This window comes from Fukomys damarensis, unplaced genomic scaffold (assembly GCF_012274545.1).
Source record: "Fukomys damarensis isolate Sample0158 unplaced genomic scaffold, DMR_v1.0_HiC HiC_scaffold_7, whole genome shotgun sequence".
In the NCBI taxonomy this organism is placed as follows: domain Eukaryota; kingdom Metazoa; phylum Chordata; class Mammalia; order Rodentia; family Bathyergidae; genus Fukomys; species Fukomys damarensis.
The window spans coordinates 29811771-29828452 of NW_022900919.1; the positions used below are offsets into that span (position 1 = coordinate 29811771).

A 16682-nucleotide genomic window follows, 5' to 3' on the forward strand; every position below is an offset into this window, starting at 1 on the left:
CTCCCTCTGAGCAGGTCTGTGCATCTCATTTGTTTTCCTGAAGAGTCCTTGGTTTGGGGTTTTAAATAATTCTTAAGGCAATGTACACCTGAAGGAAAACAAAGGGATAAATAAGACTGCAGGGCTGCTGAGAGGGTTAAGCCCAGCACCCAGGAGGAGAGGGTGCTCCTGAGCTTGGTTTCCCATCCAAGGACAATGCTTTATTACTGGCTTGAGAGAGCGATTGCTTTTCTCCCTTCCTCAGCAGTGATGTGGAGCCGCCGCTGATTCCTGCTGACTGCTCCTACATCCTACACACCTTTGTGGGGCAGCATGGCCAGAGTGATGTATAGCGACGGGTCTTCCGGGCAGTGGTGGGCAGCCCTTTCTGGGGTCTCAGTCAATGCCTACTTAACAGAGATGGGGGCCAGAGTTGGTGCCACATCCAGGAAGGACGCTGCAGGTCTCAGGAACACCTTTATGGCCCTTCAGCTGCGAGAGGCTCCTGTGCCATTAGCCACAGATTCTGTGCTGGCCAAGGGTATGTGCTGGGCTCAGAGCCCTGGCCCCAGGGAAGCGATGCTCCTGCAGAGTGATGGAGGAGGCTTCTCATCTCATGCCCCTGCCCATGAAGTCACTCCTCTGTCTCCTTCTCTTAGAAGCCTGCCCACGCCTTTTCTGCCCCTGCTCTTAGGTGAACACTTAGAATGTGGCACCAGTCTCTAACACTCAGTTTAGTTACCCAGGCCACCTCCTGAAAGTACCGTTATGACCTTCTTCATTATCTTTGCCTAAACTGTACTCCTGCCCTGGAATATACTTGCTCTCCAGCCCCATCTCTACCTGCTGCTCCAATGCAAATCCTGGGCTGAAGACTTCCACACTGGCCACCAAAATCTGCCTTTATCACTGCGTAGTCATGAGCTTTGTGCTTATTTTCAAAATGAGCATAATTTGGAGAGTTTTATCGAGAATTAATTGAATTAATATGGAATGTGACAGGAAAATATGGTGGACAGTTAGATTTAAAAAATCATTACAGTAAAGGACTCCTTACCATTAATCCCCCCTACTTGGAACACACTTAGCCTATTGTCCTTGCCACTTTCTGCAGCAGCTTTGGAAGTCCTCTTTCATGAATGTCTTTAGTTGTGCTGTTGTGGCTGCCTCGATGTCCTAATCAATTCAAAACATTTCTCTTCCATGGTCATTTCGACTTTGGGGAGGAGCTACTAGTTGCATGGTGCTAGATCCGGTGAATAAGGTGGATGAGGACGCACTGTGATGTCTTCAGGAGCCCACCTTTCTGTGGATGCCATGCCACAGCAGCATTCTCTGTATTTTTGATCACCTGTCATGAAGACACTCGTGTAAAAGGACTTCCAGATGGATAAGTGAGTTTGAAGTGAGAGGTCGTATTTTGAGAAGGATTGTTGGCAATGTGTCTTTTGCTGTAATAATTTTTAAAATTTAAATATTCACCGAGTATTTTGATCTCATGTCATACAAAAAACTACCGAGCCCAGTACCTTCTTGTGTTACTGCAGCTGGGGCCATGTTAGCACTGCAGACATTTGGGCACAGGCTTCCTCTTCCTGAGATTTTGCCAGCTCCTTAGATGTTTGGACACTAAATCGAGTAGCATCACAAGTACAAAACTCAAGTCCCAGGTCTATTTGTTGCCTCTTTTTTCTGCCTGATTCATTTTGTTACTTTTTTTTTTAAATTGCAGAAAAGATCAAAGACATAGGAAAATGGAGTGAACTTCCATGTACCCAGCTTTAACAGTGATTACCTCATGACCAATTTTATTTCCTCCACACAGCAACTCCATCTTTCACCTCTTTCCTCAAGAAATCAGTAATATTGAAGAAAATATCAAACATAATATCATTTAATTCTAGAGAGACGTTTTGGTCAACATATCCTACACTGGTGGGGAAGATGCTTTATTCAAACCTGCCCTATGCCAAGCAGGAATTATCTCTAAGGTGGAGCCAACATTTTGGACTAAGGATCCTCCCTATACTGAGGCTTGAACTTTGACCCCCATCCTCCCATAATCATTCATAACAGTAGTTACATTTTCAGATGCCGTGGGCTGAGCTGGACCACATCCAATGAATCTGTGATAATGTAGCTGGCTGTGGTGGTGCACACCTGTAATCCAGCTATTCATGAGGTTAAGGCAGGAGGATTGCAAGTTAGAGGCCGGCCTGGGAAACTTGAAATAGAGTAAAAACTGTTCAGTGGTAGAGCACCTGCCTATCATACTGGAGACTTAGGGGTCAAGCCCCAGGGGAAGGTGGAGATGTGGAAAGCTGATAAAGGCTTAATCTTTGAATAACAAGCTGTGGTGGGTAAGGCTCTTTGAAAATGAGTTGGTAATGGGGAAAGACTCATTCAGTGGTCAAAATGCACACTGTCTTGAATTGTTGGCTTCCTAGACATGGGGATAAGGCCTGCTGGGAGTAGCTGTGCCTGTGTCTCCAATAAACGGACACTTGGGAATTCTTACTGCTGACAGTGACAAAATTTTATTGCACTAAACACTAATTGGCTCTCATTAGAGGTTTTTAGCCAGTTTAAAATTGTTCTCCCAAGAACAAATTTGCAAAAGAAAATATTCAAAGGAGAAGACATTTCCTTGGTGTTTTTGTTTTTTTGGAGCACTCTTGCGGCAATGCCACACAAGCAAATTTGGCTGGAGGAGGTTGTGTTTGAATTTAATAATGAGGTTCAGGAAAAACTATTCTGTTGGCTTAGATTTTTGTGCCTGGAAATTAGTTTAGTGCCTACTAGCTCTGGAGAGATAGCTGGTTGGTATGTGCGCTGGGTCTGCCCGTTTTCATATCCATGGAGAGGGCCGGTGATCAATGCAGTTGAAGCCAGGCCCTCTGCACACTGTTCCTCGTGACCACTGCCAATGATGTCCAGTACCAGCCTTAGTGACATTTATTCCACAGCTTCATTTCCCTATCTCTGAAAATGGCTTATTTGCTAAGGGTGTGCTAGGATCTGGTGTTAGAAGTCAGGACGAAGAGACCCCCACCATGGCCAAGATCCTCAGATCTTTGTAGGACAGTCTCACCCTCCAGACACACAACTTTCAACAATTGCATGATAATTTTCAGGCTGTGGATGAAGTTGGCAGGTTGTTTATGTTATTGGGTATCAGCAAGGATCTTTCAAGAACATTACAGATTTGAATTTTACTTTCTTTATCCATTTCTGTAATTTCAACAGCCTAGAATCCATGTGCCCGATCTCTACTCCTGATAGTCTTACAGCAACTTCCAAACTGTAAGAACTGAGTTTAAAGCCATGTGGTCTACCAAGAAGCTTCCCTGTATACGCTTAGATATCATAATTTTGCATGACACATTAAAATGCTACTTATAAGAATAGTACAAATTCAGATTTAGAAGCAATGTAAGACATGGGTCTCCTTTAAGCTTTGTCTTGAACACAATTGTTAGACCAAGGAAGCTACTCCACCTTTCTAAGCCCATATCCTTTAGTTAGCTTCAATAAACTGAAAATGACAGCTTTTGTTTTATCTACTACTCAGGTTGCCACGAGAAGTGAAAGCCATGATAAAATTCTCTACACATAATGCATTTTTATACCATGAATTGAATTCCACATGTTCATAAACTTTACCCAAGGACACGGATAATAGAGGATCACTGAGTTTATTTATTCTATTTACTTATTTAAATTAAATTTATTTTAAACTGAGGCATGAAAACAAAATTACTTATTAATAGCTACCATGTGGTGTCTCAATATATGAATACGTTATGTAATGTCAAGTTAGACATATCTGTCTTCCCAAACACTTAATCATTTCTTTGTAGTGAAAATATTCAAAATCCTTCCCCATAGCATTTTGAGGTATTCAGTATGTCGTCGTTATGTATAGGAGCCCTACCATGCTACAGCACCTTTCCTTCCTAACCTCCCACAGGTCGATCAACCTTCCCCCACGTGACACATTTAAAAGTTACAGTGCTCTTTCACTGAGACAAGCATGCATCTTAATTTCTTGATATTTCTTATATGCAGTTAACTATGTAAGCCAGATACTGACTCAAAGGAATAAAAGAGAGACTACAGTTACATGTTTAGTAGCAAAGCAGGTTGAGGAAAAGTGGCGCCTGTAGATAAGAGGTTTGAATAGTTCCACATAGTAGGAGCTTTATCCCAAGCATTCCTTCAAGCCTCTGCCAACCACACTTGTTCTGGCTGAAAGTGAGCTGCTATCTGCTTATAGCAGAAATGCTTTTTCAAAAACAGTCAGGTGTAGAGCCGGTGGGGCAAAGAATTTCACCTGCAATCATTTCACCAGATCAAGCAAAGCCAGCATCTAAAATATTGTCAATCACCCTGTCATAGCTTGAGAAAGGATTTACTTCTGTTTTTATCTTTAATAAAGTAGCAAGTAATTTCTAGTTCAACAGAACAAAATAGTCAAAAGATAATTCCTGAGCATAGCAATAATATATAAAAAAAAAATCTATGAATGTAGAGAATGTAGCCACCAAGAAGGAAAATCACAATATAATCAGTGAAGCATTGGGCTGATTTTGCTGGTGATAGTTCAGCTTCAAAGAAAATGACAGAAAACAAAACCCCAGAGTTGAAGGCCCGCAGTGCCCAGGCGCGGCTCACCTGTTAAACCAGTCATCTGTGTACCGAGGGTACGGGTAGGGGTCATTGCTGCTGAAGTCATAACTGGCTTCTGCATTCTGAAAAACACAAGGCATGGCATGAAGTCAGCGAAGCCAAAGGCAGAGCGAGTGACAGTGCTGGGGGACGCACTAGCTGGTGCTCTGAGGGAGGAGCCTCCAGAGCCCTGAAAGGCTGTGACCGTGCCCTGACCTGGGCCTGGCATCTTCATCTCATCTTTAGGTTCTGTTTCCTCTGTGGGTTCACAGAGTTCACCCAGAATCCAGGCTTATGGTGAGCTTCCTTGATGCAGTTGGATGGATGGCCTGAGGTTTTAGTTTCATGTTACGGTGAGGTGGCCTTTGGTCTCTTGCTTTACTAACAAGGTCCACTTCCAGCTCCCTACTTCAGCCTGGCTGAGGTTGTCCCTTTTTCACTTAAGGATGCTAAACCCCTACCTGAGCCCCTAACATTGTTTATTCACTCAACAGATATGGACAGTCTTATGTATGTCAGAGACTTTGCCAAGATGGAGAAGACAACAGTGGCAATGATTAGAACTATAGTGGAGTTTTAGCATCCATCTGAAATCTTTAATTCCAAAATCAGAAACTTTTTGAGTGCTGATGTGACACCAAAGTGCAAAATTCCACACCCAGCCTCATGTGACAAATCATGGTTAAAAAGCAGTATATTGTATAAAATGACCCTTAGCCTAAGTGCATAAGATACATATGACACACCAAAGGCTTTCATGTGTAGCTTTGGGCCCCGCCCTTGAGACAATCTGGGTGTATGCAAATATATCCAAATTGGAAAGAAACCTCAAATCCAAAACACTTGTAGTCCCACACATTTTGGATGAAGGCTACTCAACCTCAACCTGCTCTAATTTAATAAACAAATGCACTTGGGAAGAAGTGGAATTTGGCCCTGCCAGTTTTCCTTGAGTCTTGAACATGTCGATCTTTTATTCCAGACTCTAGGTCTTCACCCAACATCAGGCTTCTAAAAAGGATCTCTCCTGTCTCCACTCCTCTACTCCCTCACATGGATCCAAGATTACTTTCTTTACACGTAAAGTTTAATTCTGTATCTGGTCTATGATACTAGTCTCTAGGACCTTCTCAGATTTGCATCCTTTTTCCTTTACTCTCTTTGAGATATCTAGATTTCAGTTTCTTCAGGGTTACCATTTAGAAATAGTAGTTTATTTGCCTTCTTCCAGAAGCATGTTCTACTCCTCCTGTCTCTAAAGTTTTCAGAAGTCGGAGCATTCTTAGGTACAGGTAGCAGGGCAGGAATATGGAAAGAAACACCAGTTAATATCTTTTCTTTTGAGTTTCATGGCTGAGGTTGATACTTTAGCAATAGATTTGAAAAACTGTTTGCTAAGCCTGGTTTATTTCTCCACAGAAGGGATTAGAATTCTATGGTTTGGATATGGAGCTTGGCATGAGCAGAGCCCTGAGCGCCACCCTTTGATTTGAGCTGTGTTCATGAAGTAGGATGGGGTTATGCTTGTTCCTTGGAAGGTCAAAGTCAGAGAGGTCTGAGCTACATCCTAGGACAGGGGCCTCAAATCATGGATCCAAAGTGGCTCCGTGAGGTACTTCAACTAATAGTCTTGAAGTATTCCTGATCTTTAGGGCAGGTTAGCGAGTAGCAGAATATTCTGTGGGAACTGAGCCTGGTGAGGGCATCACATTGGAAACAGCTGGCCTAGAAAGTTCTAGTGGTCAGGACAATGAAGATCTAGGGTTTAGGCAGGGTCTTCGTGGCCTGATAACTAAGGACAATGGGAATGGGGTTGTCCTGGAAGCCAGAGTGGACAGCAGGTGGACAGCTATCATAGGGCCTTTGAGCTTGAGGAGAGTTCTAGAGATAGAGAAGGTGGTGCAAAGGCTGAGTTGAGCAACATCAAGTTTCTGTCACCAGTGAATTTAGACTGGCAGACAGAATAGAAGATTGATTAGAGAGGGGCGGAGAATTTCTGCACTTGTTACTTGGGACTGCTTTCACAAGCTCTCCACTCTGGCTTATTTTTCTGGCTCAAAATCACCACTTTGCTTTGGATTGAGGTTGCTCGGCTCTCCATCCTGGGCTAGATGGCTTCTTCCAGGCAGGTGGAGGTTAGAAGAAGGGGTTGGCAAATTCTGACAGTGGAACTTGAAGCCGAGACCCTGGGAACCCTGCAATCATTTTTATAACAACAAAGACTGTGTCGATGTTGTATGAGGTCAAACTTGCCTCTCAACGTTGCAATAAACGATGACATAGGAACTCTAAAAGTTTGTTATATTTATGCTGAATTTGATGACTAATATTTAATTCCTTGGGTAACAGTCTACATGGAGCATTAAGAAAGGCAAACAGTTTTGTTTGGCGGACTGTTTTCTGGCTGAAAATCAAATGGTTTACAGCGAGAAAGAACAACGAACAAAATTTTCAAGGGTTCTGTTTATGCTTTTATAGCCAAACTGAATCATCTATTGATTTGAATTACAATGTTGTCTCCCATAAAATTACTTATGTACAAGAGTAAGTTAAACTGGCCTTGAATTATATGGGACTTTTCTGTGGTGGCCATTAACATGGAAAATTTAGAGTAAGTGGTGTTCTGGTAAACTCAGTGTTGTGGTCATTCTAGGCTGAGCTCAGTGCTTGTTGTTGTTTGGTCTTCTCTAACTTTTTTCTAAAATAGGTGAATCTATTTTCTTGCTTTAGAAAATATTAGCTGTTTAGTGAGCATAATTTAATCTTTGGTGATTCAGGATAGGGATGATTCAGAGTTGTCATTAAGAACTTGAATTGTTATTGTACCCTCTCACAGACAGTGAGAAGACTGGGTTGAATCCAAACTGACCTCAGGACTTCCCTGGAAGTTATTTCTGGAAGAAACTTCTGATGATGGCTCATTTTCTCTTATAAAAGTTGAGTGCAGGGGAAAAAAACCAGCCTGTGGTATTCAATAATCTTAAGACTTAATTTTGGAATGTTAGAATATGTAGTCAGAAAGCAAGTTTATGCTTGCCCCGAGCCAGAAAGTTAAATAATTATGGGTTTGGTCATCATAGGGTGTGAGTTTTAGGTACCTGACGTGCATGCACTGCACTCTAAACCAAGAAGACAGGGGGAGTACTGATTTTCAGAAAATCCTCTGACTTATTATATCCCAACTCCCAAATCTGGAACTCAATGTCTCTGTGACCCGGGGGACTCGCTTGCCAGGCTGCACAAGATACTTGTATCTGTGGACACAGCTTGTAGATGGAGGAAGAGAAGGGTTAATATCAGAGAGGTCCGGCTTTAGTTGATTGTGACCTTGAAAGTTTATTGCTGCTTTGGAAACAGTAACTCCCTCATCTTTAAATTGCCGATGATAGATGGGACTGTTACCACTCTGTTGCTGTGAGGATAAAATGAAAGAATGGACAGATGCAGTGTGGACATTTTCTCAGTTCTTACTACTCCTTTTGTGTCTTCATCCCTCCTTGATCACCTACGGCAAGAATTACAAAATATGGCCCAGGCACAAAATCTGACCCACAACTTGTGTTTGTAGATAAAGTTTTATTAGAACACAGTCACATCCCTTTGTTTACCAATGGCCTGTGGTTGCCCTTGCAATACAGCAGCAGAGTTAAGCAGCTATGCAGAAGCTGCAGAGCCTAAGAGAGTCATTACCTGTCCTTTGTTGGGAAGTTTGCCAATGCCTGACCCAGTGTGTCCTAGGCCACATAGGCTCCCTGGCTGCTATCCTAAAGCCTGCAGTATAGCATCTCACCCAGACCATGTCTTCTAGGACAGTCCCCTGGAACAGATCTGGGACGCATCTCTCCCATGCCCCGTTCTTTCTAGGTGCACTGGGGCTGCTGAAAAGAAATCTGGTCCGAACTAGTCAGACTACACCATAAGGAGTTTGAAGACTTGTCTCATGCCAATCAAAAGTGGATTATCAGGTGAAAAGCCAGGATCAGAAGCTGGGGCTCAGCCCTCAGGGGCACCGATGGAGACCACAGAGAACATCCTACAGTGATGTAGAGCAAGGACCACCTGGTTTCTCCTCCATCATTGGTTGAGGGCAGCTTCTGGGAGTCCCCACCCCAGTAGCTCTGCTGCCTTTCCACCTGAAAATGTCCCACTGTCTTCATGGTCAGAACCCTTCTTTGCAGAGAAGGGCAGGTGAATGTAGGCCTCCAGCTTGTAGAAGCAATTGCTTCAATGAGGTTGATGACCTCATTCATCTTCCTTTTATTTTGGTACTGAAGACTGAACCCAGGGCCTTGTGCATGCTAGGCCAGTGCTCTACCACTAAGCCATACCCCAGCCCCATTGTTCATTTTTAAGAATGATTTTTTTTAACTCTCATGATACTAGATTCTTGCAATAAGCTGATATATTTATGTGGACACCCATTGATGAAATGGAACAGATGTTTTTAGAGCACCAAGGAGCAAATTCTAGTCTGACTACAAAGTTTGGAAAGTGGTTCCTAGAATCAGGGCTGTCATTGTGCCTTGCCCGAGGGTGCCTACCCAAGAGGAGCAGCGGGGGCTGCCAAGGCCACATGCTTTGGGGGTGGGGCTTTAAAAATAATTGTTCAGCCCAGAGGGGCTGCCCTTGTCTTCTCTGTCTGCCCAAAGGGGACATCTTTTCCTGATTGGTTTGCCTGGAGGAAAGATGCTGTTTTGCAATTTACCCACTGATAGAGGGCACCTGTTTTCAACTTCTCCCAAGTGCACTGTATAGGTACAAATAGGTCTACAAGCAATGACAAGGAAAGGCCTCTCTAGTTATAGTCATATACAAACCCATTCAAGAAACCTCACTAGGGAGGTAAATATCGAGTAATACAAGACTTAAGTAACATCTCAAACAGTAGGTGTTTGTGATCACGAGGACAGCGTGGCATACTAGTATGATTAATTGCCAATGCAATTCCACAGCCATAGGAATTCGGGACAAGAAACTACGTTGCATTTGCCCCTTTATTCTGGATTGCTACTTTCCCTGAAGGCATTTAACCAAATAACCCAGCTAGGAGCTGTGTAACTGTATTAGCTGAAATTGCACTGTGCTCACCGACTAATGAAAGAGAAATGAGCCTCCTTAGGTAGACTCTCCAATTGCAACCATATTGCCCCAGAACAAAGCTCATCTGTATGGAAAGGGAACAAGAAAATAGCCCAGTCCATTAGAGCCTAAAGAATTTTGCTATTGTGCCTACTTGCATCTAATATGGTCATGCCTGAATGTTTCCAATTGTGTCTATTTTGATTTTCCTCAAATAATTCTCCCACATGCACCGTTTTAACAATAACATTCAGCTCACTTTTGACTGAAACCAACATTAAAGGGATTTATGTCTATACTAAATCTGGCTGTAAAGCTTAATGAAATTTAACATTTCTCTAGCTCCCTCCAAATTAAGAGAAAAGATGTGTAGTCCAAAATTTGCTGGAAATCTCTCTTCTGTGCTCCCAAGGTTCCCAGAATGGTTTGTGTTTTGCTTGTGACACAATGCTGTCTGACTGTGGATTTGCCCCTGGAAATTCTAGAACTTCCCAAGTCCCTGGAGCACTCTCCAGATAAGATGTGACCTAATAGTCAGGACGCATGAGTGTCACCATGTCCCAAGCCATGTCTTGGGCAACTGGACTCTTATATTTTCCAAAGTGGAACAGCTCCATCCTTAGGCTGTCATTGCCACCCATATCAGCAGAACTGGGAAAAGCTGTAAGTTCCAAGCCCAAAAGGAGACAGCAATAATAATCATTCTGAATGATTAGAACCATGCCCTGTATTAATAGGGTATCTTTCAGTTTTTCCCAGGGAATTTAAACTGTTTTATTATGTTTTTCCCCAAATCCTGTGGGATGCCTGTAGAAGGAAGGAGTTCTTAGAGATAGATGAACTAGGTGAAATGCTATAGGCAGTCAGATAGGGCGAGGTCCTCGAGGGGGTCAGGACAAAGTTGAAACATACCACAGCTGCACTGGAGACTGGAGCATCAGCTGAAAATCAGGCCTTAAGATAAAGACAAGATGACCAGACCTACATACTTCCTCAAAGAACAAATACTGAGCTTATGGGCTGGGAATTTAGCTCAGTGGTTCAGCTGCCTGTTTCACAAGTGCAAGGTCCCATGTTCAACCCCAGTACATAAAAAGAAAAAAAAAACTGGCCTAATGAAGTCTAGATAGACATCAACCACCCCGATGGGTGACTAGAGACCTTGACCCACCACTTCCTAGGAGAATCTTTGTTCTCTCCATCTATGCTTGTTATGCGACTTGTTTCCCAATTGGACCACCATTTACTAAGCGACTATACTTGTAACCTTACTGGATGTTCATGGCTGTGGCCCATGTTGTATCCATGTGGGTTTCACCCTATAAAACTTCTGTAAAGTGGGTCCCCAGGCTACCCACTCTGGACCCCTGTTGCTCTTCAAGAGCTTTCGTATCAATAAATATCTTCCTACTCTTAACCTCTGTTGTTCCTAGGACTCATTCTTTGATTTCTAGAGAACAAGAACTTGGTGTAACATAGAGTTAACAGGTTCGGAGATATAATATTTCATATTTCACCTCTGATATTATTCCTCTGAGAGACAGCCCAGCTGTCTGAAAGGCTGAGAAGGCTTCTTTATAGTGATCTTTGCCTGTGTACATCTTCTCAGGGTGTCTTGGTATCGTAGTTGGCCAATGAAAACTGAATTGGATTAGACTGAGGCCAATTCCCACACATGAAGTTTCAACTTTTCCCTAAAAGCACGCATTCTTGGGCTGACCTAATGCATTAAGAAGCTGCCACTTGCTGCAGTTAAGCTTCAAGAGCTGGCTTCAAGACAGGCTTCACAACTTGAGTGAAAAAAATGTATATCTTTATTTTCATTAGCTGCCATCTCAAATTAAGCATTTCCTTCCATTACAAATGTGGAGTACAAACCACAGTGTTATTAGCAATACTCATGGGCTTGCCATCAATATATATTTTCACACCACATTGTAATTGAGGCAGATATGTGGAAATACCTTTTTAGCACACCCCACCCTGTTTTTTAGCACACATTATTAATGTGTTAATAAGGAAGAACATAAGTTGTTGTTTCACAAATGTGTATTATTAATCTTTTGATAACTGTGATTCAAAATAATTGCCTTTCTTGTTATGGTGCAACATTTGTGTCCCTTTAATACTCATACGTTGAAAGAATGGAAAAGAAAAAATATGAGAAAAGGAAAAAATGGAAACAAAGTCTTTGTAAATAGGGAAGGGTGGAGGGGGTGAAGGGAGGGCAGGGGTATGGGGAAAAAACGAGAACCAAGATACATCATGTAAAGTACAAGATCCCAATGGTGAATGTTACTAAACTGTATACCTAAAAAGTACCAATAAATTTAATGAAACAAAAAACAAAAGAATAAAGTTAAACCAAAATTTAAAAAAATTCATTGTTGAAATTGAATGTCTGATGTGTAAGCAGTTAGAAGGGAAGGTCTTTGGTGAGTAGGGCCATGAAAGTGTGGTCCTCATAAGAGGGGTCAATGCCTTTATAAAAGAGGCCTGTGGGAACTTTCTACCTTCTGTAGCAACAAGGTGCCACCTATGAGGAGGAGATTCTGCATCTGTGGCATCACGACTTTCAATTTCCAAGATCAAGCACCATGAAAAATAAATTTGTTCCTTATAAATTACCCATTCTAAGATATTCTGTAATAGCAACCCAAACAGACTAAGAAACTTCGTTACCCTATGCATTTTTTTTGCGTACCAGGGATTGAATTTGGGACTTTGCACTTGTGAGCAGGTGGTGGAACCACTGAGTCAAACCCCTGGCCCTACATTCTGTTTTAAGTAGCTAAAATATTTCAAGAATGAGGGCACACTGGTAACTGTGTAGATAGTGTGCGAGTTGGTGCAATGTTGAAAGAGAAATTTGTCAATATCTAGTGAAGCAAAAAGTGAACTATTTGACCTAGGAATCCTCTAAGAATTTAACTTAAAATATACTTGCAAAGATATGAGAGATGTATGCTCAAATGTATTCATGACAGCCAAGAAAGACTAGAAACAACCTAAATATTCAAATTAGGGACATGTTAAATAAATTATAGGGCTTTCATACAATGCAAAACTCTGCAACTCTGGTAAGAATGAGATAAGGGACCTTCAAGGAACTCAAGGAATAGTTAAGTGAAAGAGGCAATGGCAGAAAGAGTGCATAATAATCTCCCATTTACATAGAAAAGGGGAACATACTTGATGGTTAATGCATAGAGTATTTCTGCAAAGAGATACAGGCGTCTTTTATAGAACTTTGCCTCTAAGGAGGGCATGAGGTTTGGAGTAGAAGGGTGGTGCTGTTTTCATTGAATAAGTTTTTGTTTAGTGTTAATTTTTTTGTATCATAACAACAAATAACATAAATTGAGTGCTACTTTTTGCAAGGGTCTCTTTTTTTTCCTCATTGAGTTTATTGATACATTTTAGGTATATATTACAGTTACATTCATTATTGGGATCTTGTACCTTTACAGGACAGGTCTTGGTTCTCATTTTTTCCCCTTGTCCCTGCCCTCTCTTCACCCCCTTCTCCCCTCCCCATTTACAAACATTTTATTTCCAGTTTTTAATTTTCTCCCATTTTTTCCTTTCCATTATTACCTTTCCCCTACCCTTCCCACTTTCCCTACACTTTTAGCCCCTTTCTTCCTATTTCACATTGTCAATTATCTCATTAGGATCTTATGTACTATTACAGTTTATTCACACCAGAGAAACTATTCATATGCAAGGGTCTCTTACAGAAGTTTTATAAATACTAGCTTCTCTTTTTGATAGCTTCATGTAGGTATGATTCATTATCATACCAATGTTATGAGAAAAGAAAACAAGGCACAGACACATTGAATGTTTGCCCAACATCACATAGATGAAAGGGGAAGAGAAGGATTTAGACCTAGCAGACTGGTTCCAGAGGCCTCTCTCCTAAACTATGCAATCTTGCTTCTCTTCATTGGAATCATAAGTATCACATTCTACTGCATGTATCATTTAAAAGAGAAAAAAAATCACTAAATGAAAAAGTATGTTAGTGCACATTTTTCCTAGAGCATCAGTGAATCACGCTATTCAAATCCAAGTGTACAAATGGAGCTAACAATTCAGTGCTTTGCACTGAGACACACTTCTCAGATGAGGAAGCACATCTCTTACTCTGTATGGTTTGTTCACTCTTTTTCTTCTTTCTTCCTCTCTTGCTTTCTTTCTTTGTTTCTTTTTTTTCTATGAAAATGGCTTTATTTAGTGGATTCTTTTATATGGAGTCACTCTAATGCCTTTGAAGCCAAAACCAACAAATAAGCTTCCACCTGCTTTCCACAAGAGGATCCATCCACTTCTTTGCTCTCTCTTGATTATGCAACTCCTCTTAGAAGGAGGATTTAAAAAAAAAACATATCTCAAAAAGACAAATAATATTGATGTTTGGATGCCTCAGACACTGAAATCTTGGTAATGTTTCCTTTCTGAAATTATTTTAAGCACTACTTGATGGCCCTGGGATTTCTGGGTAGGATTTGAAGCTCATTGGCTGAGAATGGATTTCACAAGATGCTGTGATAGTTAGGATCTTGAATATCCCCAGAAACTATGTGTTAAAGGCTTGGTCCCCAGCCCACACGCTGCGGAGAGGTGGTGGTACTTTTAAGGGGACAGAACAAAAAGTTTTAGGTTACCAAGGATGTGCCCTCAAAGAGAATTGTGCCACCCTGTTCCTTTTTATTTTGTCTTTTCATCTCCCAACTGTTCAGGTAAGCTGCATGATCAACTGGAATGGCTGTAGAGCAGCCTAGGGGATGATTAAAACACACATCTGTGTGTATGGGGGTGGTAGAACTATGGCCTTGGGTACTATATCTGATCCCTGGTCCCTTCTTTTCTGGTGCTGTTTCCCTGCTCTGCGTCCTGGCTGCCATGGCCTTAGCAGCTTTGCCCCCCATGTCCTTCTGCAGTGATGTTTCACTTTGGAGCCAGCCGACCATGGGTAAGGCAAACAAACCAGTTCCTCCTTTCAGTCTTGGCTTTCCAGTATTTGATCCCAGTGGCAGGAAAGCTGACTAATACACCAGCCACGAGGCAAATAGTCTTGCTCTGCCTTGCCCTCCCCACCATAATGTCCCCACAGGTTCAACAGTGACAAAGCCAGTGAACCGTGGACTGAAACCTCCCAAACTGTGAGACAAAATAAACCTCTCTATAAGTTGATTCTCTCTGGAGTTTTGTCACAGGGATGGGAAGCTTACCTGGTGGCTGTCCCCCACTTAAACAACCTGGCATGACAGGGCTATAGCTCATTTCAATCATGCTTCTGATGCCAAAGGCAGAGTCTCTGTTAAGTGTCCCTGAGGCTTCAGCATCTCCTCATCCTAGTTTTAAAAACTTAATTAATTTTGGTGCTAGAGATTGAACCCAAAGCTTTGGGCATACCGGCAAATGCTCTATCACTGAGGTGTACCTTTATCCCCTGAGATAAATTTTTTCTTTCTGGTACTGGGCATTGAACTCAGCCTCCCCATCCCAGTTAATCCTCCTCTGACAGAGGAGGCAGAAACATCCACCTCTGTTGCTTTTGTAACCTGTACTTTGATGGTCATTTCTGCTTCTGTTGAGAGATATGGGTGGTTTTCCTATCTGAAATGGTGATTTGTAATTTCCCTTTAAAGGCATTTTTTAGGGTTAAAAAGGTGAACCAATTTAAGGAGTCTTCCCAGGTAAATAATACCACCAGTCACAAAAACTGCAGGTATGCTGTGACCATTGGGTGTGTGGGAAACACTGGAAAAAAGTAACGGTAAAATTCACAGCGTTGACTTCTCTGGGTATCAGCAGAGTCAGCATTAAAAGTGGCCCAAGAACCTACCCTGGGGGTTTGGAAATGTAACTCTAAAGATCCATGTCCTCAAATTTCAATCTTGCCCCTTGCCATTTTGATATGATGGATTTAACTCATTTCATTCTGCGGGTTATTGGCCTTCAAAGTTCTCCATTCTTGCATTCAGGCAATTTTTTTTTTTTGTTGTTGAACAAATATTTTTGAGTACCAACTATCTGCCAAGCCCTGTGCAATTACAAGTCCCTACTGGGGAAGTAGCTGCCCTTACCTGAAGTATCTTATTAGCCCTCATGAGTTAATACATCAGTTATAGAATTTTTAATGAAGCCTTATCAGCTAATAGTGATTGCTAACTCAGGCTGCACACAAGACTTGCTTGAAGAGCATTTAGGAATGCAAGTGCTTGGTGGTATGCTAATTTTAGTTCAATAAAATTGTTTTAAAAAAAAGAAATGTAAGTGCTTGAGGAATCACTTGATCCTATTTAATTGGTATAGAGTGGAGCTTGGGCACTGGTAGAACAAACAAACAAACAAACAAACGGTCCTCAAGTGACTCCAATGATAGCCAAGGTTTAGAACCACCGAATTATCACCAGTGACTAACAGTCTGTCATATTCTAGCCTCATTGTGGTTTAATGTGTGGTTTGTGGACCGATAGCCCAGAAAATGTTTAGGGCATCAGAATCTCAGGCCCACCACAGACTCTCTCTCTGTCTTTCCCCTTCCCTTTCTTGCTCTCCCTCTCCCTTCTTCCCTCTCTCTCTCCTTACCCTCTCTCTTTCTCTCTCTTCCTCTTTCTCCTCCTCCTTTTTTCACTACTACAGATTTGAGCCAGGAACTTCGCACCAAGATATAGCCCTAGCCTTTTAACATTTTATTTCATTTTAAAATATTGAGACAGACTCCCAATATATTGTTAAGTTGCCCAGGCTGGGCTTGAACTTGCAATCCTTCTATCTTAGCCTTCCAGAGTTCTGATGATTTATATTTTAATAAGGCCCCCAGGGCATTTACGTTTACATTGACTCGTATTTGTAAAACCAGTGCAAGCTTTACCTTTGTCTCTCTCTCTCTCTCTCTCTTTCCTCTTTATGCCTCCTTCCTCTCCCTGTTAGTTTTTCCACCT

At 41.9% G+C, this 16682-nt stretch overlaps 1 protein-coding gene across 1 annotated transcript in view; it reads right to left on the reverse strand.

The window, feature by feature from the left end:
- Pcsk2 (proprotein convertase subtilisin/kexin type 2) overlaps positions 1-16682 on the reverse strand; it is a 247448-nt gene that overhangs the window by 42836 nt on the left and 187930 nt on the right. The window contains exon 6 of the mRNA XM_010634126.2: positions 4654-4730. Within this exon, the coding sequence (XP_010632428.1) occupies positions 4654-4730 (77 nt within the window). The remainder of the gene's footprint in view (positions 1-4653; positions 4731-16682) is intronic.